At 38.2% G+C, this 27,927-nt stretch overlaps 1 protein-coding gene across 1 annotated transcript in view; it reads left to right on the top strand.

The window, feature by feature from the left end:
- LOC309436222 (cadherin-6) overlaps positions 1-19,606 on the top strand; it is a gene marked incomplete at both ends in the record, with an annotated part of 51,023 nt that extends 31,417 nt beyond the window's left edge. Inside the window, 7 exons of the mRNA XM_082045244.1 lie at positions 1,484-1,671; positions 3,125-3,378; positions 9,309-9,445; positions 13,920-14,041; positions 14,836-14,953; positions 15,041-15,292; positions 19,116-19,606. Of these exons, the coding sequence (XP_081901370.1) occupies positions 1,484-1,671; positions 3,125-3,378; positions 9,309-9,445; positions 13,920-14,041; positions 14,836-14,953; positions 15,041-15,292; positions 19,116-19,606 (1,562 nt within the window). The remainder of the gene's footprint in view (positions 1-1,483; positions 1,672-3,124; positions 3,379-9,308; positions 9,446-13,919; positions 14,042-14,835; positions 14,954-15,040; positions 15,293-19,115) is intronic.
- Positions 19,607-27,927: the final 8,321 nt, after the last annotated feature.

Here is a 27,927-nt window from a genome sequence, read left to right as displayed (position 1 = left end):
GCTAATGTTAATTGCAATAACTGGGAACCGTACCTTTAATATTTTTATTCCAGTTGCAGTAGATAGTCTGAGAGGTAAATTAATGTACAGAATCATTATTTTTCCTCTGAATTAAATAGCTTTGACTGATATAATCTTTATTTCTTGATCAATATTATTTCTATTAGACTTTGTCATTGACTGTGTTTTAAGATAACCATTCTAATCAAACATATTTAAGTTTTGAAACATATTTATTTAAGTACATAAACTGATCCCAAGAGCAATTCTATCAAAATGTATACTTACACCTGGGAAGCATTTACCTCATTGGACAAAAGCACATACATAAATATACCAGATATTTCTACCTGTTTTTCTTCCCAGATCATTTGATAGATATCTGTGTGATATTCAAGGGAATCACTTGAGCCAGATCTTAGAAAGTAATTTCTATTGTACATAAGTGATTCAAAGTGATTCAGCTTTTGTCCACATCTTTCTTTCTTTCTTATTTCCTCTCCTCCTTTCCTTTCCTTTCCTTTCCTTTCCTTTCCTTTCCTTTCCTTTCCTTTCCTTTCCTTTCCTTTCCTTTCCTTTCCTTTCCTTTCCTTTCCTTTCCTTTCCTTTCCTTTCCTTTCCTTTCCTTTCCTTTCCTTTCCTTTCCTTTCCTTTCCTTTCCTTTCCTTTCCTTTCCTTTCCTTTCCTTTCCTTTCCTTTCCTTTCCTTTCCTTTCCCTTCCTTTCTTCTTCTTTCTTCTTTCTTCTTTCTCTTCTTTTTTTTTCTTTCTCTAACACTGCTCTGTGTGTGATGTGTGTGTATCACAGTGTCAGTGTGTGTCAAAGTCAAGAGCAGCTGTTAGAGAAAATAATTGCAGATAGTATCAGACAAATCAGCAAGCTTTGGCGGTTAAGTCACCAGGAAAGTTATTGGAAGCAACTTGTCATTTAAGTTCAAAGTCTGTTCTTAGCTGTGGGCAAAGCACTTCCGTTTAAATTAGAGCAACTCAAGAGAAAATATAGCACTCTGCCTCCAATGAGTTAATTATACATCTCTGGACATAAGTGTCTTCAATTTAAAAGCAGAAGATACAGCTTCATAATGCCAACATTCCCCAAGTAGAATTTTTTCAGAGGAAAATACAACGTAACACATTATTAATAGGCATTTGCCTGGATTTGGGTTTTGTGTTACTAAGCTGCATTGGCCTCTGGCAGTTCCTAATATTTGTCTTCTGGCTTCAAAACATTTACTATATACAATTTTTATATGGCCAACAGAGACTTTGGTGATGTCTAGAAAGGGACATATGTTGATAAAGATATATGTATCTAGAAAAACTAAATGCCCATCCTTCCTACTAGAAAAGGCTGTTTCCCCAGGAAGGCCTGAAAACACAGCGACTAACCCACCTGTGCATGCCCAGCATCGACACTGGGCTGAGAGGCGGTGTCCAAAGTACCAAGAGACTGACTGACAAAATGTCTTTCTCTGTCTGCTGCAGGCACATACCAGTTCAGAACTCCTGAGTCTATGCCACCTGATTCACCAATTGGCAGGATAAAAGCTAATGATGCTGATGTGGATGAAAATGCAGAAATTGAATACAGCATAACTGAGGGGGATGGATATGACATGTTTGGAATTACCACAGACAAGGACACACAAGAAGGAATTTTAACTGTCAAAAAGGTACACAACTTAACACGCTTAATCCCAGCTTCTGAAATACCAGCCAAAACTTTATCAAGCACATCTTTTTTTCCCTTTGTAGTGTAATGTGTTATTTCTTTTGAATGCTATCTATACGGAAACTTCACATCCCCTATGTAAAGTTTCTTTTATACAAGCTATTGAGGTCCTTCTCATACCCTCCTTTACTAAACCAATGCACATACTTCGAAGGACCTGAGAGAGTAAATAACCTAGGTAGTGGGATAGGACTGAGAAAAAAATTCTACAATCTGAACACATCCACAGAATAACTCAAGGAGGCACCACCATCCAACAGTGATTTTCTCCCTGTGATGCTTACGGGATTTGCTCACCTTCTAGAAGGTGTTGTGTTAAGAACACAGAAATAATCAGTATCACATTACCTACTTTGCACTACTGGAAGGTGTTGAATTGTATAGCTATAATGTATTAAAATATATAAACAAATTTATTTTGACTCACTTTTTGTAAAAATGTAATGAATAAATCCAACAGCATACTTTTGCTTTAGAAAAAAATAATCACAGTGCTTTGCTGGATCACAATAGACATCAGCTACTAGGTTGTACATTGGCTGTCAGAACAGGTTTGAGAAATATTGTTTACAGTGGGTTATCAGGCAAGCTTGATAAGGTTACAGATATCATCCTCCATCAGTTCAAGTTCAGTCATCACTAGATAGACATTGTGTAGATTTTCTGAACATGCACTTGCTTGTTGATATCAGTACGACACCTGTCATTACTTGTTTTTTAGAAGATGCCTTCCAGGGGCTGATTATGATATTGGTCTATCTCTGTTTGCATTTATGTCTGTTGCTGACAGAAGCTGTGAATCTTCTACAACATAGTGGGGAAAAAAAGGGGCTGACTACTCTATCCCCACATTTCTCCAAGTACTGCAACAAAAAGTTGCTAAATGCTGCTTCTTTATACCTTTAACAGAGTGTGATATAGTGTAGCCTATCATAAAATCATGTTTTCCTTGATGGGTGGTCCTGGATGTCTAGACACTAGATGTCACAGTGTTTTGTTCCAGTGATGGAACACCAATATTTAAACAAGAAGTTCCTAGAAAATCTTCCCACCTTTGGAGTGTGGTGTTTAAAGGGAGGGAATAGAGAAGAAACCATCAAAATGCTGAAAATGACAGAATAAAAGGCATGAAGAGTTAAGACCATCTGAGAAGGAAAAGTGAATTGATGTTTAGGAGTTCCAGGCATACAGTTCTCTGAAAAAGTCTTTTTTTCTATATCGTATCATCAGTAACATAGAGCCCTGTCTTTCTCCTTTCTGCTGGCATTTTAATTCCTGTTCAGTCTCCTGTTATCTAGCTCCACGAAATCCCCCCATTTGGCTCATCTGGCTGTAAAACCAGAGCAATCCCCACAGACCTTTCAAATTTGATTTTGTTTTTGTTTTTTCCTCAGGCATTGGATTTTGAAAATAAAAACCTGTATATTCTGAAAGTGGAAGCTACCAATACTCATGTGGACCCTCGATTCCTGTACCTGGGTCCATTCAAGGACTCGGCTACAGTCAGAATTCAGGTGGAGGATGTAGATGAACCCCCTGTGTTCAGCAGACCAGCATACATAATGGAAGTGAAAGAAGATGTTCCAATGAACACTGTAATAGGAACAGTAACTGCTCAGGATCCAGATGCGGCCAAGAATTCTGTCAAGTAAGCACACACTATTTTGGCTTGTGTGTAAATTTTTTACAGCTATAATTTTGATTTTTTTTTTCCTGTCAGTACACACGCAAAAAAACATTTTTAACAATGAAATTGTTCAGGTATGCTTACATATGGAGTATTGTAGATGGTAAACAATCACTCCCACTTAAGCATATCTAGGTATGTATGATTGTGTTTGGATGGCCCTTGCATCTTGAATTATATCCTGCCTTCTTCAGTAACTAATGTTCGTGGTTATTTCTACCATAGAAGAATTTACTGCAACAAGGGCACTAAGATGTTAGTGTTTTTACATCTTCCGCATTATCCAGTGCAGTGTGGTGCATTGTCTTGGCTATATGACAGGGGGGTGATTCAGCAGCCCTCTCCTCTCCCATCTGTCCAGACCTACTTAACAGAGGGCACATTTACCTTCCCTAAACTGCAAGTAGAAATGCCTTATAAGCAGCTCCTGTGCACACACAGACTCTGATCTCACTTGTATTAGTGTAAGGTTAGTAAGATAAGGATCCGTCTCATGGACTTCATAAATTACACTTGCCATGAATCAATAGTCTTAGAGGAAGTGGAGGAAATCTTAAGGTTGGAGTAGCTAAACCTAAGCCTTTGTTTTGAACAGCTACAATGTTTCAGTAAATTTAAAAACATATTGGAGTATTTAAGTCATATTGGATAGAGTATAAAATAACCTTTAAATAGTTGTGTGCTTTAATTGAAGTTCATTGCTACTGACAAGGCAGTAAGAGGAGGAAATGAAAAGTACAACAATATTAAATCCAGGTCAGTTTTCAGTATGTCTCTGGGTCGGGCACCTTGGACATGCAATAGTACTCTTAAGGTCAAATAGAACAATGTTTTAATAAAAACCCAATCCATCAATACTTTGCACTTATGCAAACAACTACCTTTCAACAAGACATCTTACAATGTTTATGAGGCATGAGTAAGTTTTAAGCTCTCATGTCATCTTGCAATAGGAGAAAATATTATAATCTTATTTTCCTAGATGAAGAAACTAAATCTAAAGCATTTCTGGCAGAAACCCTGTCTGTCTTCAGTTTACATGAAATGCCCTGCACATGAATTCTTGATTGAGACTAAGCCTGCTAATTTTAATTAAGGTTTGCTTTCATTTCTATCATGACATGCAACAGTTATATGGAGTTCTGGACTAGCAGAGCACAGTAACTTAAAGAGCAACATAATGTTTTGTTGAGTTTGGTGAAGCCCAGGGACAGAATGAACAATCTCTATAGCATGTCTTCATGGGCATGCTAGCATGAAAATGAAAAATTGGTTGGGGTGACACCTGGGCCCCTTGGAGTCATCATATGAATCTGCTTTTTTATATCTAATGGCACTGTAGAGTGAGGGGAGTGCTTCCCTCTGCTTCCCTGTGGTGATAACTACAACCATTTGCATTTCACAGCAGCAGCAGCCCTTAATTATAAGTGATTTACAGTGGATAGGGATTATGCTGTTCAATGTTGAATACTGCCTACTGGCTCTTCTCTGTTAATTGAATCTGTGTGCTAAAACTTACCTGTCTTTCAAAAGGCAGATCTTTAATACAGTATAGGTACTTTGCATATTAAAGTATTAAATAATTATTGAGCAAAATTTAGCCAAGGTGTCAAAATTGATGCAGTGCAGCAGAATACTTGTCTCCATTATACCCTCATACCATGCAACAACCAAGGTGAAAGGAGAAGAAAAAGAAAAATGAGGAAAAGGTTAAAATAAAAGAAATAAATACAGCAAGAGAAACATGAAAATCAGTAAGAGGGGAAGGAAAACGGCAGAGAGCAGTAGTCTGGGAGACGTTAGCTTGCAATAAATGTAATTTTATGGTGCTAATATCTTGGGTATCTCCTAGAATTTAGGGGCACAGGTTGAGTCTGCATCTTTTTGACAGGGTGATTTTTTTTTTTTTTTCATCATGCAATAGAGATGCTAAATCCAATTTTCACTCTGAGCTTCAGGGAAGATGCAATTAGAGTATATATATATGACTTGTCACTTGCTTGTCAATTTTTCTTGATGGTTAAAATAAAATCTTTAGACACTTGATATTACAATGAAAATCTTTCATTTTCTCCTCTCCTCGAGTGAAGATTTCTCTTTTTAAACAAACTGAGCCTCAACTCTGTTAGATGAAAGCCCCTTTGATCTTCCATTAAAGGAAACCTTCACAATATCATTATGAAAATGCATTATGAAAAATTCACACACATCCCTTCCTGACCCACAAATCTTCCTGACTTGTGGCTACATTATCCAGCAAGCTGCCGAACATCAGAAGACAATGAAGCAATAGCAAAATATGAAGTGGATATCTGCCCTGATTGTAAGAGTGCATAAGCATTCATGACCTGCCTACTGGTAGAGCTGAATTTCATCAGTCCAGCCCTTACAAATAAGCCTTACTGTGGCATGACATTTAGAAAATGCAAAAATACACCTGTAACTGTATTTGAATATGCATCCATGTGTAGCGACATTAAAACACTCCTGAGTAACACTCAACTGTCCAGCTCTATTATAAAAAGAAGTTTTCCATTCTGCTTGTGTTTGATTTAAACAGAAATGTTATGAACCTCTGCATATCGAAAAAAATAATTCTGCAACTGGCACTGCGATATTGTACATCAGATCTTTTTAAATTGTTAGTTGAGGTTTTTTACCATAGTAACTCCTCAGAGGCATAATGAAGTTCATCAGTCACTGGAACTGTCTCCCTGCTGTGATTTGATTTACTAAAGTGTCCTAGATGAAAATGTTCTGCAAACAAATGTAAAGCTTAATTTCATTTGTGTATTTTACTGACAACATATTTGTATGTGTTAGATTCTCTCTTTCACCCTCCTTCCTGTGATGTATGAGGAGAGACTGAAATCTGCACAGATACCTTTTAACTTCCTAGCTTGTCAATTCCTCAAGGTTTGAAAAGGATGAAGTCCTGAAATCTGACAAATACACACCAGTGATTTCATTAAATAAATGTAAAAATTAGTTTGATGTTGTCTGCTTAATTCTTACTAGGTTATGATCTGTAAGTCAGAATCACCACAAATTCAACATAATTAACAGCCCTTGATCAAAAGAGACTGAATTATACAAACTGAAAAACAGAAGTGACAGTCTAGCTTATTAAAATTATCCTTCTAGACCAGGGTTAATGGAATAATTAGAATATACTTTAACTGCATTGATCTTGTATGTATTTTCTTTCGGATGTGAAGAGATAAAATTAACATTTCATTAAGGAGTTCTTCTTGGATATTTTTTTGTTTTGTTTTGGTTTGGGTTTTTCTTTGTTTTCTGGTTTGGTTTTTTTGTTGTTGTTGTTTTTTTGTGAGTTTAACTTTCAACTGTACAGATGATCGAATATACATACAGTTTTACAAGGACTTGTATTTTAAAATCCTTAATATCCTGAGGAAGAAGTCCTCAATATTACAGATCTGAAAACCTTAGAAAAAGTACAGAACTTTTTTTTTCAAATTTCCTCCAGATACTGTACCACAGATTGAATTTGGGAAATCTTAAAAAGTAAAGATAGTGATTATGATATGCCAAGCCATTAAAATATGCTAAAGCAGTAAGATATTTTAAGTCCATTCATAATATGAGGCGTGAGTAAAAGTATAATTGAAGAAAAAAAAAACAACAACAACAATGAAGGGACAACTTGTGCCTAAAGCTGGTTGCTTACTTAAATATTTTGCTGAATAAGAGCCTGAACATACTATTACAGTTGGCTGGAAAATGTAATCTATGGAAAATCCTGATATTTCACTTCAAATAAGAATGCAAAGTCTAGATTTACTGCAAAATGGAAATACCAAAGTATTTCAACTGAAAGATATGGAAATGAGCTACAGAATATCTGAAAAATAATTGAATTCACAAAATACCAACATAATATCATATGAAAGCCAGAATGAATGAAAGTTAAAATGAAATGTTTACCATATCAAATACTTTGTCAAAATATAACAGAGTCAGACCAGTTTGTATAAACTTGTTTCCATCAAACATTTCAGCTAAGTCAACAGATTCACATGCACTATTTACATTTGGACAAAACAAGACAGCTTGCTGGAGCTGTCCCATCAGTCAGCACTGCATGTTACAAACCTTCGCTCATACTCTTTTCAAGCCGACATTTTCAAGCTAACGTTACAGTGCTGCATAAAAGCACTAAGTTATTGACATCATTGCTGACTATGCAGATGACTTTGCGGTACCATTAGGAAAGTGACAAAAATTAATAAAAACTAAATCAATTCCTGAAAAACTGGCAAGCTGTGCCCATGCAAGTCCTGCCAAAAAAAGTTAGCTTTTTCTGTGAGTACCTTTGAATCTCATTTGGTTGTTTCCATAAGAAGTTAATGTGGAAAAAGACAAACAATTTAGTGCAAATAATTTATACCTGAATACTTGATGGTTTTGTTTTGTTTTGTTTAGGAAGGTAGATTACGTCAAAATTCTCATTTTAGAATAAGACCAGTCAAATTTGCTGTGGCTATTATATCCTTTTTTTTTTTCTTTTTTTTTTTTTTTTTACTTACAGAGAAGAAAAACAAAATGCAGTTATAAGATAATTAGCAAGTTAGTTCATTTTAAACCTTTGACAGAATCGTGTTTAAACTGGACTCTTCTATTCCCTCCTTCCATGCAAGGTCTTTTTCAGCAGTTAAGAGACACTGCACAGGTACTGGAAAATCTGTGCAGAATAAGGGAAGTGCCATGCTGCTGCTCCTAGGGCAGAGCCAGGAATGGAAATTTTTCTTCAGCCTCTGCATTCCCCTCAATTCTGCAGTGGCAGTAAATTCTGCCAGTAATTCTCCTGGCCCGGTTTTCATCTGACTGCCTACCACCTCAGCTGTATCTTCATCCTTGTCTGGATACAAAGGACCATGTCCCCTGTCAAGTAGCTGCCGTGTTTCCAAGCTGCCTTGTCTCCATCAATGTGGCCTGCAAGACCAAGGGAGCAGACGGGGCTTTCTGAGGCTCTGTCCTGGGTTGTACTTCAGCACACATTTGGGCTTGCAACAAGAGCAGAATAATGCAATGGCATTCTTGCTTTAGCAACATCAGAGACATATTTCTGTCAAAACTACCATAATTTATGTAAGAATTTTCTCTTTGTGAGAGATGAAACCAAGTTGCAGTATTTAAATTAAAACGGTAGCACCCTCTTCCATGAACTGGAGTTCTCTGCTTTTAAAGTTGGATTCAGTTCAGTAGAAAAAGTGAAAGATCAGACTGAAATTCAGTCCATGTTCAGACTCCAAGTTCCTCCAGAGCTTGTTAGCATTCATTTTCACATTTAGATACCATCAAGCAGGGCTGAGCATGTTAGTTTTAATGAATTACAGCAAATCTTTATGTGATATGTACTATGGAATAATGAATCTCTGTTCTGTGCTGACTTGTTTTGGGTGGCTTTTTTTTTTAAACACTGGGAAGTGAAAGGCTGAAATGCACTCCAGCTGTCAAATTTTATATCAGAAATTATTTGGAACTGTTGAGATATCAAACCGTAAAAAGAGAGTTTTATAATGGGAAAGCCAACTCAGCCTTAAAAGAAACTTAATATCTTTCAGGACACAGACTTCACATTTCTCACTAAAAACAAAGCTTTGATAATTCTCAGAGGTATGTAAATTCTGCAGTAATTCACTTATTCGCTGACAATGCTCCACCTTCTAAATCAAACCTCCAATGTGTCATTATCCAGTAGCTCAGAACTAGCTCTTTGTGTGAATATATAAAGACTCTGAAGCCTGCACTGAAAACAAAAGGCAACCGCATTTACTAGCTGTTTGATGTCTAGTCTCAGAAAACGGTTTAAGACCATAGAAATCAAAAAGAAAGCATTCTTCTAACCCCTGTCTCTGTATTTCCAGGTACTCTGTAGATCGACACACTGATATGGACAGAGTATTCAACATCAATTCAGGAAATGGTTCGATATTTACCTCAAAACCCCTTGACCGGGAAACACTGCTGTGGCACAACATTACAGTAATAGCAGCAGAGATCAGTAAGTCAAACAAAATACCACTACTGTCCCTGATGTAATGGATTTAGCCTTCTAGCTGAGCATGGAAAACAACGGCTGGACAGATGTCAGGTTATATGGATAGTCCACTCAATACTACTGAAGAGGCAGAAACTGCAAGAGGTGGTTTGCAGTTTTGTATTTACTAGGGACACAGATCATGAAGAGGTAACTTAGCTGAGTAGGGAGGAAAGGTAACAGTTTTCTGCTTTCTAATCAGTAATAGCCATTTTTAACTTTGAACATGATTGTTGAATTTTGAAATTGGTCTGCAGCAAGCAAGCTGTTTTAAAGCCAAACTGCATTCCATGGCTGAATTCAGTCTGATCCAAACTGAATATAGCACAGGCTCGATGTCTTCAGCTAAGACTAAGGTGGCTGGGCTGAGGTAGGTGTCCAGATCTTAATCAGTTTTAAAGATTTTCCTTTTTAATTTCTTTCACATGCTTTGAAATTGCAAGCTCTAGTTACAAATCAGTCTGTCACTTAGTTTAGGATTGCTCAGAAGCAATCTTGTGATAATACTGGTCATGCTGATTGTATGAGTGTAAATACCAGCGAACTAGATAAAGGCATGTATGCTTGGTGGTCTAAATAATCAATTCTCATTATTTTAATACATTAACTATAAGCACATGACACTCTCAAATATTAGGGAATGCAATTCTTTTCACTTTTGCAGAGTCACAGTGCCTATGATTGTGAATTGTGGTGGAATGGTATATAGATCTAATATAAACACCAGCTCTATGACCATCACAAAGTCTTTGTGCAATTCAGAGGCCAAATAGCTTTTTTCTTTTAACATAAACTCAGATAATATAAGTTCTACTTTGTTATGTCGTGTATATCCTTCAACCAGCTGCTGAATGGTGAGAAGAGTGTAACTAAGGAGTACTTGACTCCAGCTTGCTTTATTCTGTAGGTTTTTTTAAAACTGAAAACTGCTGTGAAACGAGAGTATTGAAGCAAGCAGATGGGGTTATGTGGAAGAATAGTGGGCTATAGCCTACAGGAATTATGCTTCTTAATAATTTTCTCCCTGACTTGAAAGTTTATGTCTTTTAATGCTAGGTATGTGGTTTCAGCATACCAAATAGTGACTTCTGGCTGACTATTAGTCAGGTGTTTGTGTTTCTATGAAGTCTTTGAAGATATCATCTAGGATCAAGACTTGTACACTACTGGCTGAGTTCCTCATAGAGGATGAGGGGAAAAATAAACACCTAAAAAGGAAAGAATAGCAAGAACATTTGGGAAGAACACTTACATTGATCCCAGAGGAGCTGAAATAATAGACAGTAGCATCTATATGAAATACTCATCTAGTTCCTTGCCTCCTCCCCCAAGGACAGACCTTCTACTTGGCCCAACACTCTTAACTAAACCTTTTGTTTAGAGACAGACACACTAGTGTCTGTCTTAATTACTATTCCTCTTTAGTCTGACTCCTTCTAGTCTGCAGCAAGGTTCTTCCCAGGTTTTGCTTCACTGAGCCTAGACCAAATTGGGCATAACTGGGGTAGATGCCTTCCAAAGGCAATTTTCTTGGTTGAAATGTAGCTACTGTTTAAATAAGCCTTGATCTGATCCAGGCTTCATCACTAGTTTTAGTCTCAAGAAACTAGACTGGAAAGCACCACTGCTCAATGCTCCTAGCAAAACCCAGTAATTTCTAGCAAGGCTAGCTAAAATCCCATTCCCCTGAATTCTAGCTAATCACTGATTGCTCTCAGTGACATAGCATCCCATCAAACTCCAGGCATATGTCATTGAAGTAGTCTAAAATAAATATCCAGTAAAGTTACAGGCAGGGGGTGCTCTCTTTGATAGCAAAGAAAAAAAAAAAAAGGTCAGAAAAAGAAACACCTTTCAGTGATGACTGTTCTTGATTTCATTTTACAGTAGAAAAAATATGAAAATATAGAAGCTGTTTTGCCCTTAATTGTCTAGAATTGTCAGTAAGTCTAGATAGCTCAATTTTTTAATGTTCTGCTTTTTCACCAGTATGAGCTGCAGTTGCTCAGCAGCCCAGAGAATCATGCTGTGAATGTCGTGAACAAATAGTTGGTGAAACACTGCGTCAGTGCATCTGCCATTGTCAGAAGGCAAACTGGTGATAAAACTCAGTAAACAGGGCTGCTGATTCACAGCTGCAGAATTATAACCGATCTAGGGGGGGAGAATTCCCAGAGTATTTTAAAACATTCTTTACTTAACACTTAAGGGTAAATCAAATGCTGGTAGGACTTTGAGAATGTATTCAGAAAAAGAAAAATCTTAAACAGTTTGGTTGCTGGCTCAACAGAAGACATACTACTATGGAGGCGAATAGATTTAAGCAGTTCATTGAGTGTGTGTGGCTCTTTTTTGAGATGGAGCCCAGCAGTAATTAAAAGATAATGCAAACAAATTAACCTACATCAATTAATTGGAAAAAATATTTTGAAAGATTACCAAAAAAAAAAGACTTAAAGTTGTATACATATATTTCAACTGACATTTTCAGTAAATCAGAAAAAGGGGCTTGTCCGTAGACCACAGAGTTTTTATGAAGATTCTATTTATTACAGTATCATTTTAAACTGCAAGAATCTTAAGCTCCTAGAAGTAAAATGAAAATATGTACTCATGGCTCAAAAATCAGGAAAGAAAACAATTGTAATTCTTGAGGAGAAACACATTTGCCTATATATTTGAATATATTTTTTAGAAAAGTATGCCCTTATAAAATAGTCTTGCCAATAGTCCTGCAACTTCAAATTAGTACCTTTGATTTCTGCCTGTTATAAAACCTCAACATTTATATTGATGTATTTTAGCACAGAATTCAGCCTACTCTATATTATGCATAAACTGTTATTTTATATATTGAATGAATTTAGCCCAATGGCTCATATTAGAAAGTGGTTTATGCTTAATGGAATCATATTAACTTCAATGAGACTGTGGAGCTTTAAAGCACAATATTTTGTTCAAATGACTGAGATCTGTAATACAAATATACAGTGCCAATTTTGGAGAAAGCATTTTCAAATTTATAAAACTATGATAAACACAGTAATAGGACTTTAATAAAAGCCTAACTCAAAAAGCTATTATAATGAACGCTTGTAGAAGTGTACAGTCTTAGATCTGCTATATTTTATTGCATTATTTTTTTCACTTGAATCATAGGTTAAAGTGCATCAATTAACTATATTAACATGAGTAGAAAATTAACATAGCAAAACTCAATGTGAGCCTTTATGAAAGGGAGGGGGAAGGTGTTTATTGTAAAAGAAACTCATTTTGATCACATTCACTCATAGATTTCACTCTCTCACATTCCCACACCCACACAATCCCAGGAACTGATGTGGTTATGTCTGGGTGACCTGGTCTAGATGGTTTTTTTGTGTGTGTGATATAGAGCACAAAGGACCCAAATCAGGTCCTGGCAAAGTCTCTTGGTTTTCTTTTGATCAGTGATGACAAATTGCTTTGGGAGCAGGCCTTTAGGATTTGATGGTTGTTATGATGTGACATTTTGCCTTAGAATCTTGCCTATTTCACCATTCATGGCTCCTAGGTGAGGTTGCTGCCCATTGCCTTTCCCCCTTATTTTGTGTATCTTCATGACTAAAACCTGTCTCCCTGAAACAGAAAAAGGAATAGTCTATACAATATGTAGTGCATTTCCAAATGTTTCAATTTTTGTCTAGAAAGATGACAATATTTTCATCACTATGTTTAGGGATATCCTTGTCAAATTCAATCTCTTGGCACTATACAGTCCTTATAGGGAAAAAAAAAAAAACAAAACCAACATGTTTACTTATGGGGATCTGCAGGTTCTACGTAATGCTTATGTTCTTCAGCGGATACATTTTAGTGTTAAGTCTAGAAATCAGCCAAATAAATTCTCAACAGATCAGAGAATATCTGTGATCACAGCCATGGCTACTATTTATATAACATAATGGTAATCACGGTAGTTTAAGGAACTATGTCACAAGATTTGCGGGGGTCAGATTATTACATATCACAGGGGGAGAGGGAAAAAACATTAAGTCCCATCTTCATGATTCTTCAGTCTTCCTGTTTCAGAGTTAAGAAAGAGAATATGTTTTAGAAACTTTGTTTCACCAAACTGTATCAGTTAGTTTAATAAATAAATTTCATTTAATTCCAGTATTACAGATATATATAATACATAGATTCATAATCATACTTGTAGTGTTCAAAAGAATTTGTAAATCCTGGGCTCCCATCTAATCTTAACTGCATAGCTTACACAGAATCAGAGTAATGATAAGAAAGCACAATTTTTTGGAATTCACCCTGTAACATATTCCCTAGAAATCAACAGAATATAAGTGGAGTGTTGTGAGAATAACTAAGGCAATGGGTCCCTAAGTCTGTTCTTTTCTCCTCCTGCACTGAGTCAGTATTATTTCTGGTTTTATCATTTCAGACAACCCAAAACAAAGCAGTCGTGTCCCAGTGTTCATTAAGGTTTTGGATGTAAATGACAATGCTCCAGAGTTTGCCATGTTTTATGAGACCTTCGTCTGTGAAAATGCAAAGGCGGAACAGGTGTGTTTTCTGCTTGTACTAAGAAAATATTCCAAATTAATTGAGTTTTCTACTACTCTTGCATCACCTCATCAAGGAGTGTACTTTGTATTGCATCAAACTGTCAGTTTTGCAAAATTAAACTAGACAGTGGCTGCACATTATCTGTTTGCACTTAGTGATCTTGCAGCTAACACAACAGTATGTTTTACACTGTTGTTTTCTGTACTGCACCTTTTTATCCCTGATTCAGTTTTGCTCTGTGATTATTTATTGAGGTTCTTCCACTGTCTCCTTCAAAAAGTTTCAGGTCCATAACTGTTCCAGGTCCTGTCTGTGATATAACTATTTCCTGCCAGATAACTCACTTTACCAGTCCTGTAACTAAATGGTTCGAAGTAGCAGGTAATTTGGAAGATTCATCCAAACAAATCCTGTGACAGGAAATTTGGGTAGATAAATAAACAGTCATCTTGGACTGTCTCATCTTTCATCTCTATTGCTTGTAACATGCAAAAGTTTCCTACCCACCTGGACAGGCATCAAACCAAACCTGCTCTTGAATTCAACATGATTTTCCCACCAACTTTCAAATTCATTACGTTACTGGTCGATGGTATGCAATGCAATAGCTTGAGGATCCTAAACAGCATCGCCAGCTTATACATCACTTTTGCTAAGCTTGCCATAGCAGCACCAGCTGTTTTAAAGCAGAAAAAAAAAAAAAAAAAAAAAAATCACTTTACAATCCTAGAGTAAATAAATAAGCATAAGGTCCACTGACTTTGAAGATAATTTTTTTCTTATTGTTTCAGCTGATACAAACATTAAGTGCTGTTGATAAAGATGACTCTCACAGTGGACATCAGTTTTCATTCTCCTTAGCTCCTGAGGCAGCCAGCAGCTCAAACTTTACGCTACAGGACAACAGAGGTGACTTTCTAGGAAGACTTTTCTTTATTATCTCATCCTTGCTTTCAGTCTTCAGATGAAGATTTAATGTGTATTTTATGTTTCCAGACAACACAGCAGGGATTTTCACACGAAAAAACAGATATAACCGGCATGAAATGAGTACCTACTTCTTACCAGTGGTAATATCAGACAATGACTACCCTATCCAGAGCAGCACTGAAACGGTGACTATTCGAGTATGTGCTTGTGACCACCGAGGAAAGATGCTGTCCTGTAATGCAGAAGCCTTGATTCATCCTACTGGTCTTAGCACTGGGGCTCTTATTGCCATTCTTCTCTGTATCATTATATTACTTGGTAAGTAGCTCAGAGGCATTTTGTTCCCTTCATGCTTATTTTGCATTGCTACAAGTGATTATACCAAGGCTAGGACAAGAGCAAAGCAAAGACATATTTGTCTTATCCTGCAGTTTTATTATTTTATTTCCTTCTCTGAGGGCTGCTACAGATGAGGTGTATAGAATACATCCTAAATAATCTTAGTTATCTAAAAGTTAGCAATATCCAAGCAAGCAGAGGCAGCTGGGCTCCACTCTCTGGTCAATGGAAAGAGACAGGAACATGTAGAGAGACATTCATTCCAACCCCATATTTGTATCTGAGGTGGACCAGGATTAATTACCCTCTGCAGTTGTCCATCTCTTCCTGTTGACCATAGAAAGCCAGATAACTTAGTTTTAAACAACTAATTTCCCATGTCTAAACAGAGGAGAAGCAAGTCTTAGTGCTGCTGTGCTGCTGGAAAAAGGATGCTGAAATGGGGTGGCTACGAAAGCAGTCTCTCAGAAGCTGCAGGGTCCTCCCTTTCAGGCACCTGTGAATGTGAAAAGGCTGGATCCTGAATGTGGAGAATACACAGATTTCTGGCTACAGTACTTACAAGTGGTCAACTTTTTTTTTATAAAAATAAAGACAGTTTGCAACATCTCTCAGATTCCTCTCACTCAGGTACCAGCCCTCTTCTACAGCACCAGTGATGGGTCCCTCAGCCATTAGTCATCAGAGATGTTATTAGTTCACCTTTAGTGTCTGGCCAGAAAAGAAGGAATCAAATTGATTTTATAGCAGTAGTGTCAAGGAGGGGAAAAAAGGTTTCTCCAGTGATTCCATTTCTTTCTGTCATACTCATATATTCCTTGGACATGCTCATCACCACTGCAGAATCATCCTGATCTTCACTGCTAACAAAATTTCTCTCTCCAGTGATGAAAGATCATGTTGTGATTCTCAGACTTGAACAATATAGCCATGGCTTGTTCAAACAAGCACTGTCCCATTTGCAGAAAAGATTTCCACAATAACAACCTTGCCCTTAATTCACCATTAAATTAATTTTTCAAAACATGGTGTCATCACCTTTAAGGCCTGAGCTCACTTTATATTAAGTTCCTTCCCAGAAAAAGAAATCTAATGCTGCAGATAGTCTTGCACTCCTTAGTAAAACTGTGCTCATTAATATCAATCTGACATTAAACGATTTTCTGTTTTATGTCAATCAAAAATAATTGATTTTGTGTGCTAAGCAGCACTTTATGTCAATTACTGCTCACGCCACCATGCACCACAAGCAGATTTTGAATTAACTCAGCTATGTAATTTTCTATTTTCAGGCTGGTTGCAGGGTTTACATGTGCAACCAGTACTGAGTGAAAAACAATACTCTGGGCAGACCTGAAACACAACTTAAAGTTCAGCAGCAACAAAAAGTGACAGTAAATTCCTAGGTTTATTTGCAGTTTGAGTAAGTGTAGCAGCTTATCAGGAGGCCTCAGATACTGTTAAACACCGACATGCAAATAGAAGTGATGTACTTTAACATATATTTTCTAATGGTTTTTTTTTGCCTGCAAGTTCAGTACAAAATAAGAAAACCCAGGTATCAGAGATGTGACATAATTATCAAAGTCTCATCCTTGCATATTCTGTGTAACACCTTTTTTATTAATGAGATACTTCAGCAACCCTTCATTCCTACACATTCTCAGATCATTCTACCAGTTGCTATTCCAGAAGTCCATTCAAAATCAACACTGTGTTTTTCAGGTTCTCTGAAATTTTCTTCAGCTAGCTCTGTTCTCTCACATAGACCTCCGCCCAATACCCCCACATACTGTCACAGCTTTATGCTTTTAAGGAAGATAATTCTCTCCTATTGTATTTTTGCATAGCAGTACAAAGAAGGATCACTCATATCAGGACCCTTACGTGACACTATACTTAAATCTTCACCATTAACATGAGAGCCTGAAGCTTTCACCATCTGAATCATAGAATCATAGAATAGTTTGGGTTGGGAGGAACCTGCAAAGATCATCTAGTCCAACCCCCCTGCAATAAGCAGGGATAACTTCAACTAGATCAGATTGCTCAGAGCCCCGTCCAGCCTGGCCTTGAATGTCTCCAGGGATGAGGCATTTACCACCTCTCTGAACCAGCCCTCCTATTCCCTCAGTTTTACCACCTCACTTATATCCTTTCAACTCATATTAATAGATGTCAATATGACACAGCAGGAATTAGAGCTTTTTCCTACTTCATCCTATTTTCTTGGGATCCCTCTACAGTCAATGAAAAGAAAGAATATGAGACCCTTCCATAACATGCTTGAGCACACCTACAGATAGCATCTTGCTCTAAGTAAATCTGCAGGGAATTCATCATAGAAAAGGAAAGAGGGGAAGGCGGGGGGCTAAAATCTTGTTTTGGGGATGTCCTTAGTCCTTGATTTTGCCCTTAACAGGGTTACAAATGAGGAAGAGAGTGCCAAAAAAAGTTTCTGTGCTTTGACTCACCATTTTGGAAACACAGCTGACATGAAAGATAATTTTGAAACACCTCATATGTTTAGGCATTTTCTTATTTGGTTTATCTTGTTATGAAAAAACTATGAAGACAGCAAGATTTGTTTTTTTTCTCAGAGTTGGCACAGCAGAGCTGAAATACTGAGCACTCTGGACCTCAGACTATGAAAGCAACAGTGATAGTAATAATATGTTGCAGCTCCTTGCTGTTGTTAATTTGTAAATATTCAGTTATTTAACCATCTTAAGGTAGTATCCTGCTGAGAAATCTGAAATTAGCTTCTAAAGGAAATAACACGTTGAAGATGAAGGCAACCATGAGGCTGATGTGGCCCTCAATGAAAATGAGTTTGACACCCCTCCCACCCTCTCTGCCAGGGGTGTCAAACTCATTTTCATTGAGGGCCACATCAGCCTCATGGTTGCCTTCAAAGAATCAAATGTAATTTTAGGACTGTATAAATGTAACTACTCCTACATTTATCTATGCCCACTTCCCCAGCAATACCAGGGATCCTTATTGAGTAAAAATATTTAAATTTGAATCATGTCCTTGGAAAGAGTTCCTGCCCTCCAAGTAAATGAAATGTAGATATATATATGTGCGCATACACGCACACTTTAGAATGGCAGGCATTAAATTATCTGTTTGATAAATCTCATGCCTTTGGCAGATTAAATAATATCATTACCGTATCTCATCAGTCTAAGAGTTGAGGCATGTAGTTTTTTAAGGTAATGTAGATTGTAAAAACACACAGAAAAGACAATAAAACTTGAACTTTTTGCTGGCTGAAAATCCACTCCGTATTCCAAACTTTTTTCCAGAGGAGGACTGACTTCCTTATCTTGAAATGCAGCTTTGCTAACCTATTGTTATAGCCCAGTACATACCAGCCTTGTCCACAGCACAAAGCACATCTCATACCAGGGGTTCAAGGTAAATAACACCTGATGTTACTCATATTGGAGAAAGTGTTTCTCCCTTCCCAACTCTCATGAAACTAGTTCTGTTCTCAAGGCAACAAAATTGCTATATGACTGAGTAAAAATGTGCCTACTGACAAAAAGATACTCCACTTGGCTTCTTATAAGCTTGATGGCTCCTTTTCTTCCAGTGCATATCCATGCCATTTCATCTCCCAGAGTACCCACAGGCGAAGCAAGCACAGTCTGAAAACCTGACATGCGCACCTGCAGTTTTGCAACACATCTTTTAAAACTTTGAATTTGAGCAGAGTCACAGCATTTCTTCTTGATTTTAATGGAGTTCAGGATAAACTTTTCCCTTTCTCTTCCCCTGTTATTTTTGTTTCCAGTAACAGTGGTGCTGTTTGCAGCACTGAGATGGCAGCGAAAAAAAGAGCCTTTGATTATTTCTAAAGAAGACATCAGAGACAACATTGTCAGTTATAATGATGAAGGTGGTGGAGAAGAAGACACTCAGGCATTTGATATCGGCACCCTGAGGAATCCTGAAGCCATAGACGATAATAAATTACGCAGAGACATTGTGCCAGAAACACTTTTTATGCCACGGCGGACTGCAACAGCACGAGATAACACGGATGTCAGAGATTTCATTAACCAAAGGTTAAAGGAAAATGATACAGATCCAACAGCACCCCCATATGACTCATTAGCAACCTACGCATATGAAGGTAATGGTTCTGTGGCCGAGTCACTCAGCTCCTTGGAGTCGATGACTACGGATGGAGATCAGGACTACGATTACCTCAGTGACTGGGGGCCTCGGTTTAAAAAGCTCGCAGACATGTATGGCGCAATGGACAGTGACAAAGACTCTTAGTACGTTGCCTTTTTTTTTTTCTTCCTTCCTCATATTCAGAAACAGCATCGAGTTACGTGAAGTGGCTATTTCTTTCTATTTCTCCACAGTTGTGTGAAAGGGTGCTCTGTTCTACCCATTTGAATTGTCTAATGACTGCAGTCTGTGTGGATCAGCCGTCAGAAAGCTTTTTCTAGCATCATTTTATGAGCTTCCAAGAGGCAAAGTTCTTATTTTTAGTGCATCCAGTTTACCAAGCCAATCTTACAAGCATGGCAGTAGTGGAGGGGAAAAAAGGATCAGATGGGGGGCAATATTTTCACTTGTTCTGCTTATATTGTAGATTGGAGTATATTACTGTTTAAGCTCACTTGCTCTTTTTACTTGTATTCAGACTACTCAGCTCAGACGACTGCTCTGTCAATTGTGTGTTGCACATCCCAATGTAATGAGGTACTTTAGCTTACCCTATGTATTATAGTCAAAAGTAGTGGTGATGGAATGAAGGTTTATTATACAAGTAGAGTAAGCCAAGAAAAAACATCAAACATGCATTTTACTCATGAGGAGAGTAGAAAGGCCTAATGGTCATTTAAATCTAAGTGTTTTTCTAGAACTCACCATTGCCCCCAATGCACTGAATCATACTAACACACACATATATATAGTTCATTGACTGCTATGTATATATACTTCTGACCTAGCATTGCTGGAGAGATGTGTGTGTGTGCATGTGTGTGCAGTCGGTAGCCCCAATATCTAATTCTTAGATGATTTCCCAGTTCTAACCCACACTTGCCTTGTGGTATGGGGAAAGTCACCTAATCCATCTCCAGATTAGATTATGACTTGGTGGAAGGAGCAGATCATAACTGTGTTTTTCTTGGTACCTTTTCCAGTTCAGTGATGGCCAGCCACTATGCTGGGGTGGTGGGAGTCAGGCTTTTCATATCCATCTACTTCTGCCTGTTCTCATGTGCAGGAGGGGAATAGTAGCCACAAGGTGACTGCTACCTGTTGCCCATTAGGGCAAAAGAAGCAATTGCAAAGGAGGAAAGTGCTTTTTTTTGTCCTGGCCTTCCCTGCCTGGATGCCTGGGTTGACTTCCCGATTGACTATCTGTCCAGTTCTGCTATCTGTAAAGTGGGGAAGTACTGCCTACCTCATCAGGATGTTGCAAGAATTGCATAAGTCATTTGGAAATGCCGGCTTTCTGCCAGATGAAGTAATTTCTCATACTTTTGGGTGGTTGTTTTTCTCATGTTTTTGTTGGTTTGTTTGGTTTGGGGGTTTTTCTGTGGTTGTTTTGTTTTCCTCCCAGATTCAAGTCCTGAATGCACAAGAAAACAAGAATCATAGAATCATTTTGGTTAGAAGAGACCATCAGGATCATCGAGTCCAACCATAACCTAAACTAACTCTAGTACTAAACCATATCCCTAAGAACCTTGTCTAAATGCCTTTTAAACACCTCCAGGGATGGGGACTCCAAACTTCCCTGGGCAGCCTGTTCCAATAACTGATAACCATTTTTTCAATTGTCATTCCAGTGGCCTGAAAAGAAGGGTTTATAACTATAACCCTTTTCGTTTTTAATAAACTACTCAGCCCGCATTGTTAAGGACTTCACCAAAAGGCAAAATTTTAAACACCTGTCTGTCTGTGTGTGTTCATCTGCTTTGCCAAGCTGAGTAACTTTTGTTCAGGGCTAGAGCAGAGGAAGACACCATAGTCTCATGCCAAAACAGTTTTCTTTACAGTTTGGGCACCACTCAGTATTTCTGCTGGTTTGTCAAATGCATGCAGTTGCTACTCTACAAACCCAGCCATCTGGGAGAGGTAATCTGGGTAAAAATAACGGGCTGCCATGGGAAATATCCAATTCCAGGAGCTAAAAACAACCCCCACTCCCAAAGTAGGTACACAGCCCACGGTACTATGCCAAGAAAACAAGAATTTTTTATTATTTTTTTTTTAATATACCTCATACAGAACTCATTTAATGTATTTCATTTTGAAACAGTATTTAATACCAGAATTACAGGCATGGATCTATTTTTCCCCTCCCCTAAATCTTAAATGATTCAGTCTGAAAACTAAACACCAGCTCCAATTTAAAAATAAAGACAGAAGGGAAAAAATTAATAAACAGAAAATTAAAAAGGATTAAAAATTAATCCCTGGAATTCATTACTCCTAGAGAGCTAAAGAGAGAAGTAAGATTCTCAAGTATTAGACTTTTACAAGCATGACAACATCATTTCAGCTTTTGCAAACCAGCTCACAACAAAGAGGATGAACCAGCCACGCTGCAGTGCTGTGTGGAACTGGGAAGGACTCCTTCACAGGGGGGAACACCACACATTTACAGGTTTAGGGCAAGGCAGCTAATGGCTCGCAGATGCCCAGCATGATAGATTAGACGGGGTTTCAGAGTAGAGGAACCCAGAGTTTCAAAGGGAGCTGAACCCCCAGTTTCACTGATGGAGTCCTCTCACAGTGTTTCAATCCAGCGAGGCAAGGTGCCCAACCCCATCGTTTGGTGAGCCTGGGTCTGTCATTCCCATTGCAGTGGCAGTTGCACAACTAGGCACTTTTTATGTCCTCCTCAAGGCTTTTCTGTAGTTTAAGATTTTAAGAGTCTTTGAAAATCTAGCTCTTCATGTCCTCCTTGAGCATCCAGAAGGCAACCTGTTTGAAACCTGGCTCTGGCACGCAGGAGGGGCCACCTGGATTTCAGGTACATGGAGGAGAAGCAGATGCTCAGCATCACCTGCCACAGGTCCCCCACTTCGGTCTGCTCTCCTCATAGAATCAGCAGAGACAGCTTACCCCTCGGGGGCTCTTCCAAATTGCTCCCCACCACACAGCTGTGCCTCACCCTTCCCTGCATGGGGTGCAAATTGCCTCAAGCTGAGAGACAAGTTGGACGCCCTAAGCGAGTCAGCGAACTCCCCTTCCCCTCCTGAAGCCCTGAGGAAACAGATTTTTGTGCGGAGGGGACAGCAGAAGTGGCTATGAAACCATGCATGTATTCAGCCCTGAGAACCACCCCCGACTTACAGGGAAGAGGGAGCCACTGTCGCTTGGCTGAAGACAGACATTGCACTCTGAAAGGGCCGGGCTACATTGCAGGTCAGCTTGCATTGATCACTCCTCAGGATGGGGTAACAAGGCAGGGGGATCGCTGATCTTGTAACTACTTTCCTATGCTTTCACAATGATTTTGTCTGATTTGGTGATTGTTAGTAGCAGTCCAAGCTCAAGTTTCTTTTTTTTTTTTTTTTCCCTTTGAATTGAAAGCTGGTTTTATGTTGTCCATTGAGTGACACAGTGAATAATAGAGTGGCTACTCATGTCTGTTGTATAAATATATTATATATAAAATTATGTTATGTCACCACAAATAAGGTGCCTGAATAGCAAATGCATTCTTATAAGAAAATTCAAGGCAAACTTGCATCCAAATTATTATTTATGCATCTAGGTTTTAAGGTCTGTTTTTTCCTGCAAATTAGACAGATTTATCATCTCTCACGCAGCAAGAGGAGTTCAATTCTGTCTTTTCTTCTTGCTTGGCAGTACCACAAAGTGCAATTTATAAAATCAGTACTGCATATTAAATATTGAAAGTGCCATATTGCAGTGAATACAAAATTTTACAGTAGTATTTCTTTGCACTTTGTTGCATGCTGGCATGCTAGATGATAGAAATGAGTATTTAACAATGCTTTCACACAATGTTAAAATTGTCATTTATAGATAAAAATTGCTAGACTATAAGCTATGAAGTGGGTTTCAAGGCTGTTTTAAGCCTGGTCTTCTTACAACCACACCTATTTGAGAAGAAAAAAATATTGTTAGGATGTTTAGCTAATTCAGGTAGAGAAATGAGCAATGCAGTTGGCTTTTAGTTTGGAAAAGCATCTGATCTAGCAACAGGGGATGTGTTAAAAGATACCAAGGAATTCAGTGGAGTTTTAACATGAAACAGGGGCATGTTTATATGGGAGAGTTTTCCAGTCTTGCTGCTGTAGAACAATAACATCTCTACACTTTAAATTGAATAAGGTTTCTAGTATAGCCATTTCATCCTGACTCCGGAAACAGCTACTTTATTCCTGAAAAATGTTTGTTTTTTTACTCCAAAAGAATTACTATTTCAGGTTAAAACAAATTCTTTCCTGAGGCAGCACCAGTACGGGGAGACACAAGAGCACATGTCTCCAATGCCGTTGTGTCAGGACGTGTCTTTGTGCAGACAAGGGCTTGGAAGAGAGCTGATGCAGAAACTTGGAGCAAGTTCTGGACAAGGAAATTTGGGGGTTTCCACAGGACTCTACTAACAGGACCACAGGACTGGGATGTGTCCCTAAACCTGACATACACAGAGATATATCTAACCATGAGAAAAACAAGTTGTTTGTGTTTTTCAGTTACTGCTGGGAAACATTCTGAGTAGAACAGTCCACCTGTACCAACACCAATATTTTCTAAATTTATCCTAAGAAACAGATACATTTTTCTGTTTTTTATGATGTTAGTTGTCTTAATTCATTCTATTGACAAGCAATTCCAGCTGTTGAATGTGAATGGGAGAGGCAACCTTCAAATGATCCTGTTTTGGAAGTAGCAAGCTACAGTACAAGGCACAACACTCCCATTTCTCTGTCACAAAATAAACAAAAAAATCCAACAAAAAACAACTAAGTGAATAAATGTAGTACCATAAAAAGCAGAACAGTCACAAAGAAGTAGAACAGGGAGAAATGGCTTTGGCAATATGTGTCTGCACATGTTCAAAATGAATAAAAAGAAGGGAAATAATAAACATTGAAAGCTGGCCACATTTCAAAACCATACATATCCATGTTCAGCAGGGCCAACAGTGCACAGTTATTTCTAACACTTCCAGGTGTCCTATAGCAGCCAGAAGGAGATTTGTATGGGTAGGAAACAAGACATCATCTTTTTCAGTCCAAGCAAATTAAATGCATGCCATTTCTCTGCAGATCTCTAGGAAATAAAGTTGCTTTAGCATGATTATTGGTAAAACATGTTAAATTTCTGTGGCAGATCTATCCTGATGGCCTTCTGCAGGGTGAATTACGGACAGTGTTTCTAAGCAGGTAGCTCTCTGAACACCACCATGTTAGCTCTTCCTGCCACCATCTGTTTTATGTATCTCCATGTTTCTGTTGGTTATAAGTAGAACTGAAGTGTTTCAGAAGACCACTGTCCCAGCTGGATGCTGCCATCCCCTACCCATTTGTGTTTCAATTAACACTGCCATCTGAGCTCTCTTGTCATATGAGAGCTGACAAATTAAGAGTCATTACGCTACTTCTAATGAGTATGAGCTATGTCATCAGTTGTGAAAGGCAGGGTTTTTTTCAACCCCTCCGGACGCGTGAAACAGCAGCCTCCTCCAATAAATGTCAAAAGCCACGATGTTTTTGAATTTCAGTTTAGTCTTCAGAATGACTTGTTTTTTTCAAGCTTGTTTCTGTACTTAAAGAAGAGGAACAAAAGCATATTTAATGTCCACAGCCTCATGCGTTGCTTCAGAAGGAAGGGAAAAATACATCAGCCCACACAATGTTTTAATGCCAGTCTCTCCCCACAGTGGTTTTATTCAGGTACAGTTGGACCATTCTTGATCCTGCCCATTGTTTTGCAATACCACACTTTACAGCCCAGGCCTGGATTTGTCATAGCCTAAACACTTTACCAAACAGTTGATAAAATTCAGTTGTAGGTATCCGAAAGCCATGGCTGGCATTAGAGAGAGTAAAAGAGTCAGAGAACTGGGAGTTTCAGGAAAAAGAACAAAAAGTGAATTTTACAGGGGGCACAAGGGGAGGTAATTAGTCATGTGCAAGGCATGTCACTTAAAAGCCACAAAGTTGTCATATTACACATAGAGTTACTGGATTTCAAAGGAGTTTTTACAGAATCTGCTCTTTCTTTTCCTGCATGTGTCTTTTGCTGCTAACTTCAAACTTCTCCTTCCACAAAGCTGGTTTGGCAATGCATAAGTCCAGCATACAGAGAAATCCTTTCCACTCCCATGGGCTTTTGACCTTCCCTATGAGACTGCACTATTTATGTAAATATACCTGGAGACACTTTCTATAAGCTTTTAGTTTTCTATGATCTATTACTTTAGTGTTTATTAAAGAAACAAATGTATAGAATTATTAAGCATTCAGGTGAACACAACAAAGAAAGAACACTGCAAACACAATTTTTTTCTGGATTTTGACACACAAAAGAACTCGTCAGAATCACTGTACTGTTTTAAATCTGTGATTACTTTCAATGCTTTGAAAAATTAAACTTAAAAGAATGGCCTTATAATAAATGCTATGTGCATCTTAACTGTGTTACTGAGCAAAATCAATCTGGCAAACTCCTATTGCAATTTGTGATTTTTAAACCCTTAAAATAAATGCTTCTCAGTATTGATTTTTTTTTTAATTAAAAATACTTCCAAGCATAAATTGAAACTGATGCTGCCACCTGGGAAGATTTACTTGCTGGCATGCTCCAGCCACACAGTCTCTTGCGATGTCACCCCCCTGGTTGTGCCGAGGGACCCTCAGCATTGGATGGATCTGGTCGTTGCTCAGCACAGACGGATGTTCGCAGGTGATAACATTTTGGTCACCCAAGAGATTTACATCTAGAAGCTTCCCTGTGTTGCAGAGGGACCCATGCTGGAATGATTATCTCTTCTGCAATGCAGATGGGCAGTTTGTGATGGTCAGATGGCAAGTGTGCACTCTCTCCCTTATATTTCCTGTTCACTGTACTGGCTTCTTTTTGGGGGGTACTGGCTTCTTTTTGGGGGGTGGGGGACAGGGGGAAATGAAACTAAAGGATTTAATGAGAAACCAATTTGAACAACAATTTCTCACGGACAGAGTGAATTTGCCTTTTTGCAAATTGATTTTTGTAACAAGTTATTTATATGATACTACTTAATAAATTGTTTTTTTCTAACTTGTTTATTTTTTTTTCTAATTATCTCCAACTATGTTTTGTATTTACAACACTATCATAAAGATAAGCCTTTGAAAAGATTCTGCAATCACTTTAAGACACAAGGGTAAATTGACTCAGCCTTTTAAATGCCATTTCTAAGTGTCTGGCTTGCAAAATGCTGTAAGAGCAGTAGGATCATTATTCTGTCAGCAGTGAGGCCTTCCAAAAGAGCGATATTATTTCAGACGACATCATTTTGTGATGCTTACTATGAGGAGGATATTGGTCTATGATCACAAGCCAAATTTTGACTAGCCAAGGTTTCCCAGGAAATCAGCAGGAGCTTTGTCAAAGTAAAGCATGTGGAATACCTTCCTTGAAGCGTATAAAGATCATATAAATTATAATAGCACTGTTCAGTTATTTGCCTTTCATTGTATGAGATCCAAAAAAGATTTAAAGGCACAGTTCACTCATGGAGAGTTTGAATGTCATTTGCAGTATCTTTTTTTTGCACACAGTAAACAACCTCCAGAAAAATTATTCACTTTAACACTTCCTCAATAAAATATATGACTGCATCTCCAGAAATTCCATCATATTTAAATTTCTTCCTAAATACAAGGACAAAGAAAAGAGTGTGAAATATCACAGCAAAGCTGTACTTAATCAAAAGCATTAGAATGAACCACAAAAGGCAACCCGTTTAGCACTGAAACCTGTATGTGGTTTATAAAAGAACTGAGTAACTTAGAATCATAGAATGTCCTGAGTTGGAAAGGACCTGCAAGGATCATCGAGTCCAACTCCTGTTCCTGCATATGACAACTCAACAGTTCACACCATGTGTCTGATGGCATTTTCCAGTCTCTTCTTGAATACTGCCAGGCTTGGGGCTGTGACACCTCCCTGGGGAGCCTGTTCCAGTGCTCTTTTGTAACCAATTAGAGGAATTAGCCTGAACATCCACCTGCAGCCTTTGGTGGACCTGCAGAAGAAAGGTTCTGTATGACAGCCCAAGAAACTAGCTTTTTAAGACATGCAGTAGTAGATCAGGCGGCTATAAATACATAGGTCCACATAGCAATTAAAAGTGTTTATTTTTAACCGTCTCATTATCTGAACATCAAATTGCAGAAACCAAGGCCTGCCTGATACATAGAGGATGGCACACCCTGGTACGGACCTGCCCTTGCACATGCAAGCACAGAGCAGCAGCAGTTACCCTATCTCTTGGCTCTTACTTTTTGCGTCAGGGCAGCCCTACATGATTTCACAACTTGTTCTAGGCAAAGACAGTAGCAGCAGCAGAAATGCTGGTTGTCCACCTGCTGAGAGATGGCTCAGGCTCTGCA

Source organism: Streptopelia decaocto, assembly GCF_964273445.1.
Source record: "Streptopelia decaocto genome assembly, chromosome: 2".
NCBI classification, from domain to species: Eukaryota; Metazoa; Chordata; class Aves; order Columbiformes; family Columbidae; genus Streptopelia; species Streptopelia decaocto.
Note: the sequence above shows the minus strand (reverse complement) of the source record. Positions and strands in the feature narration are given on the sequence as shown.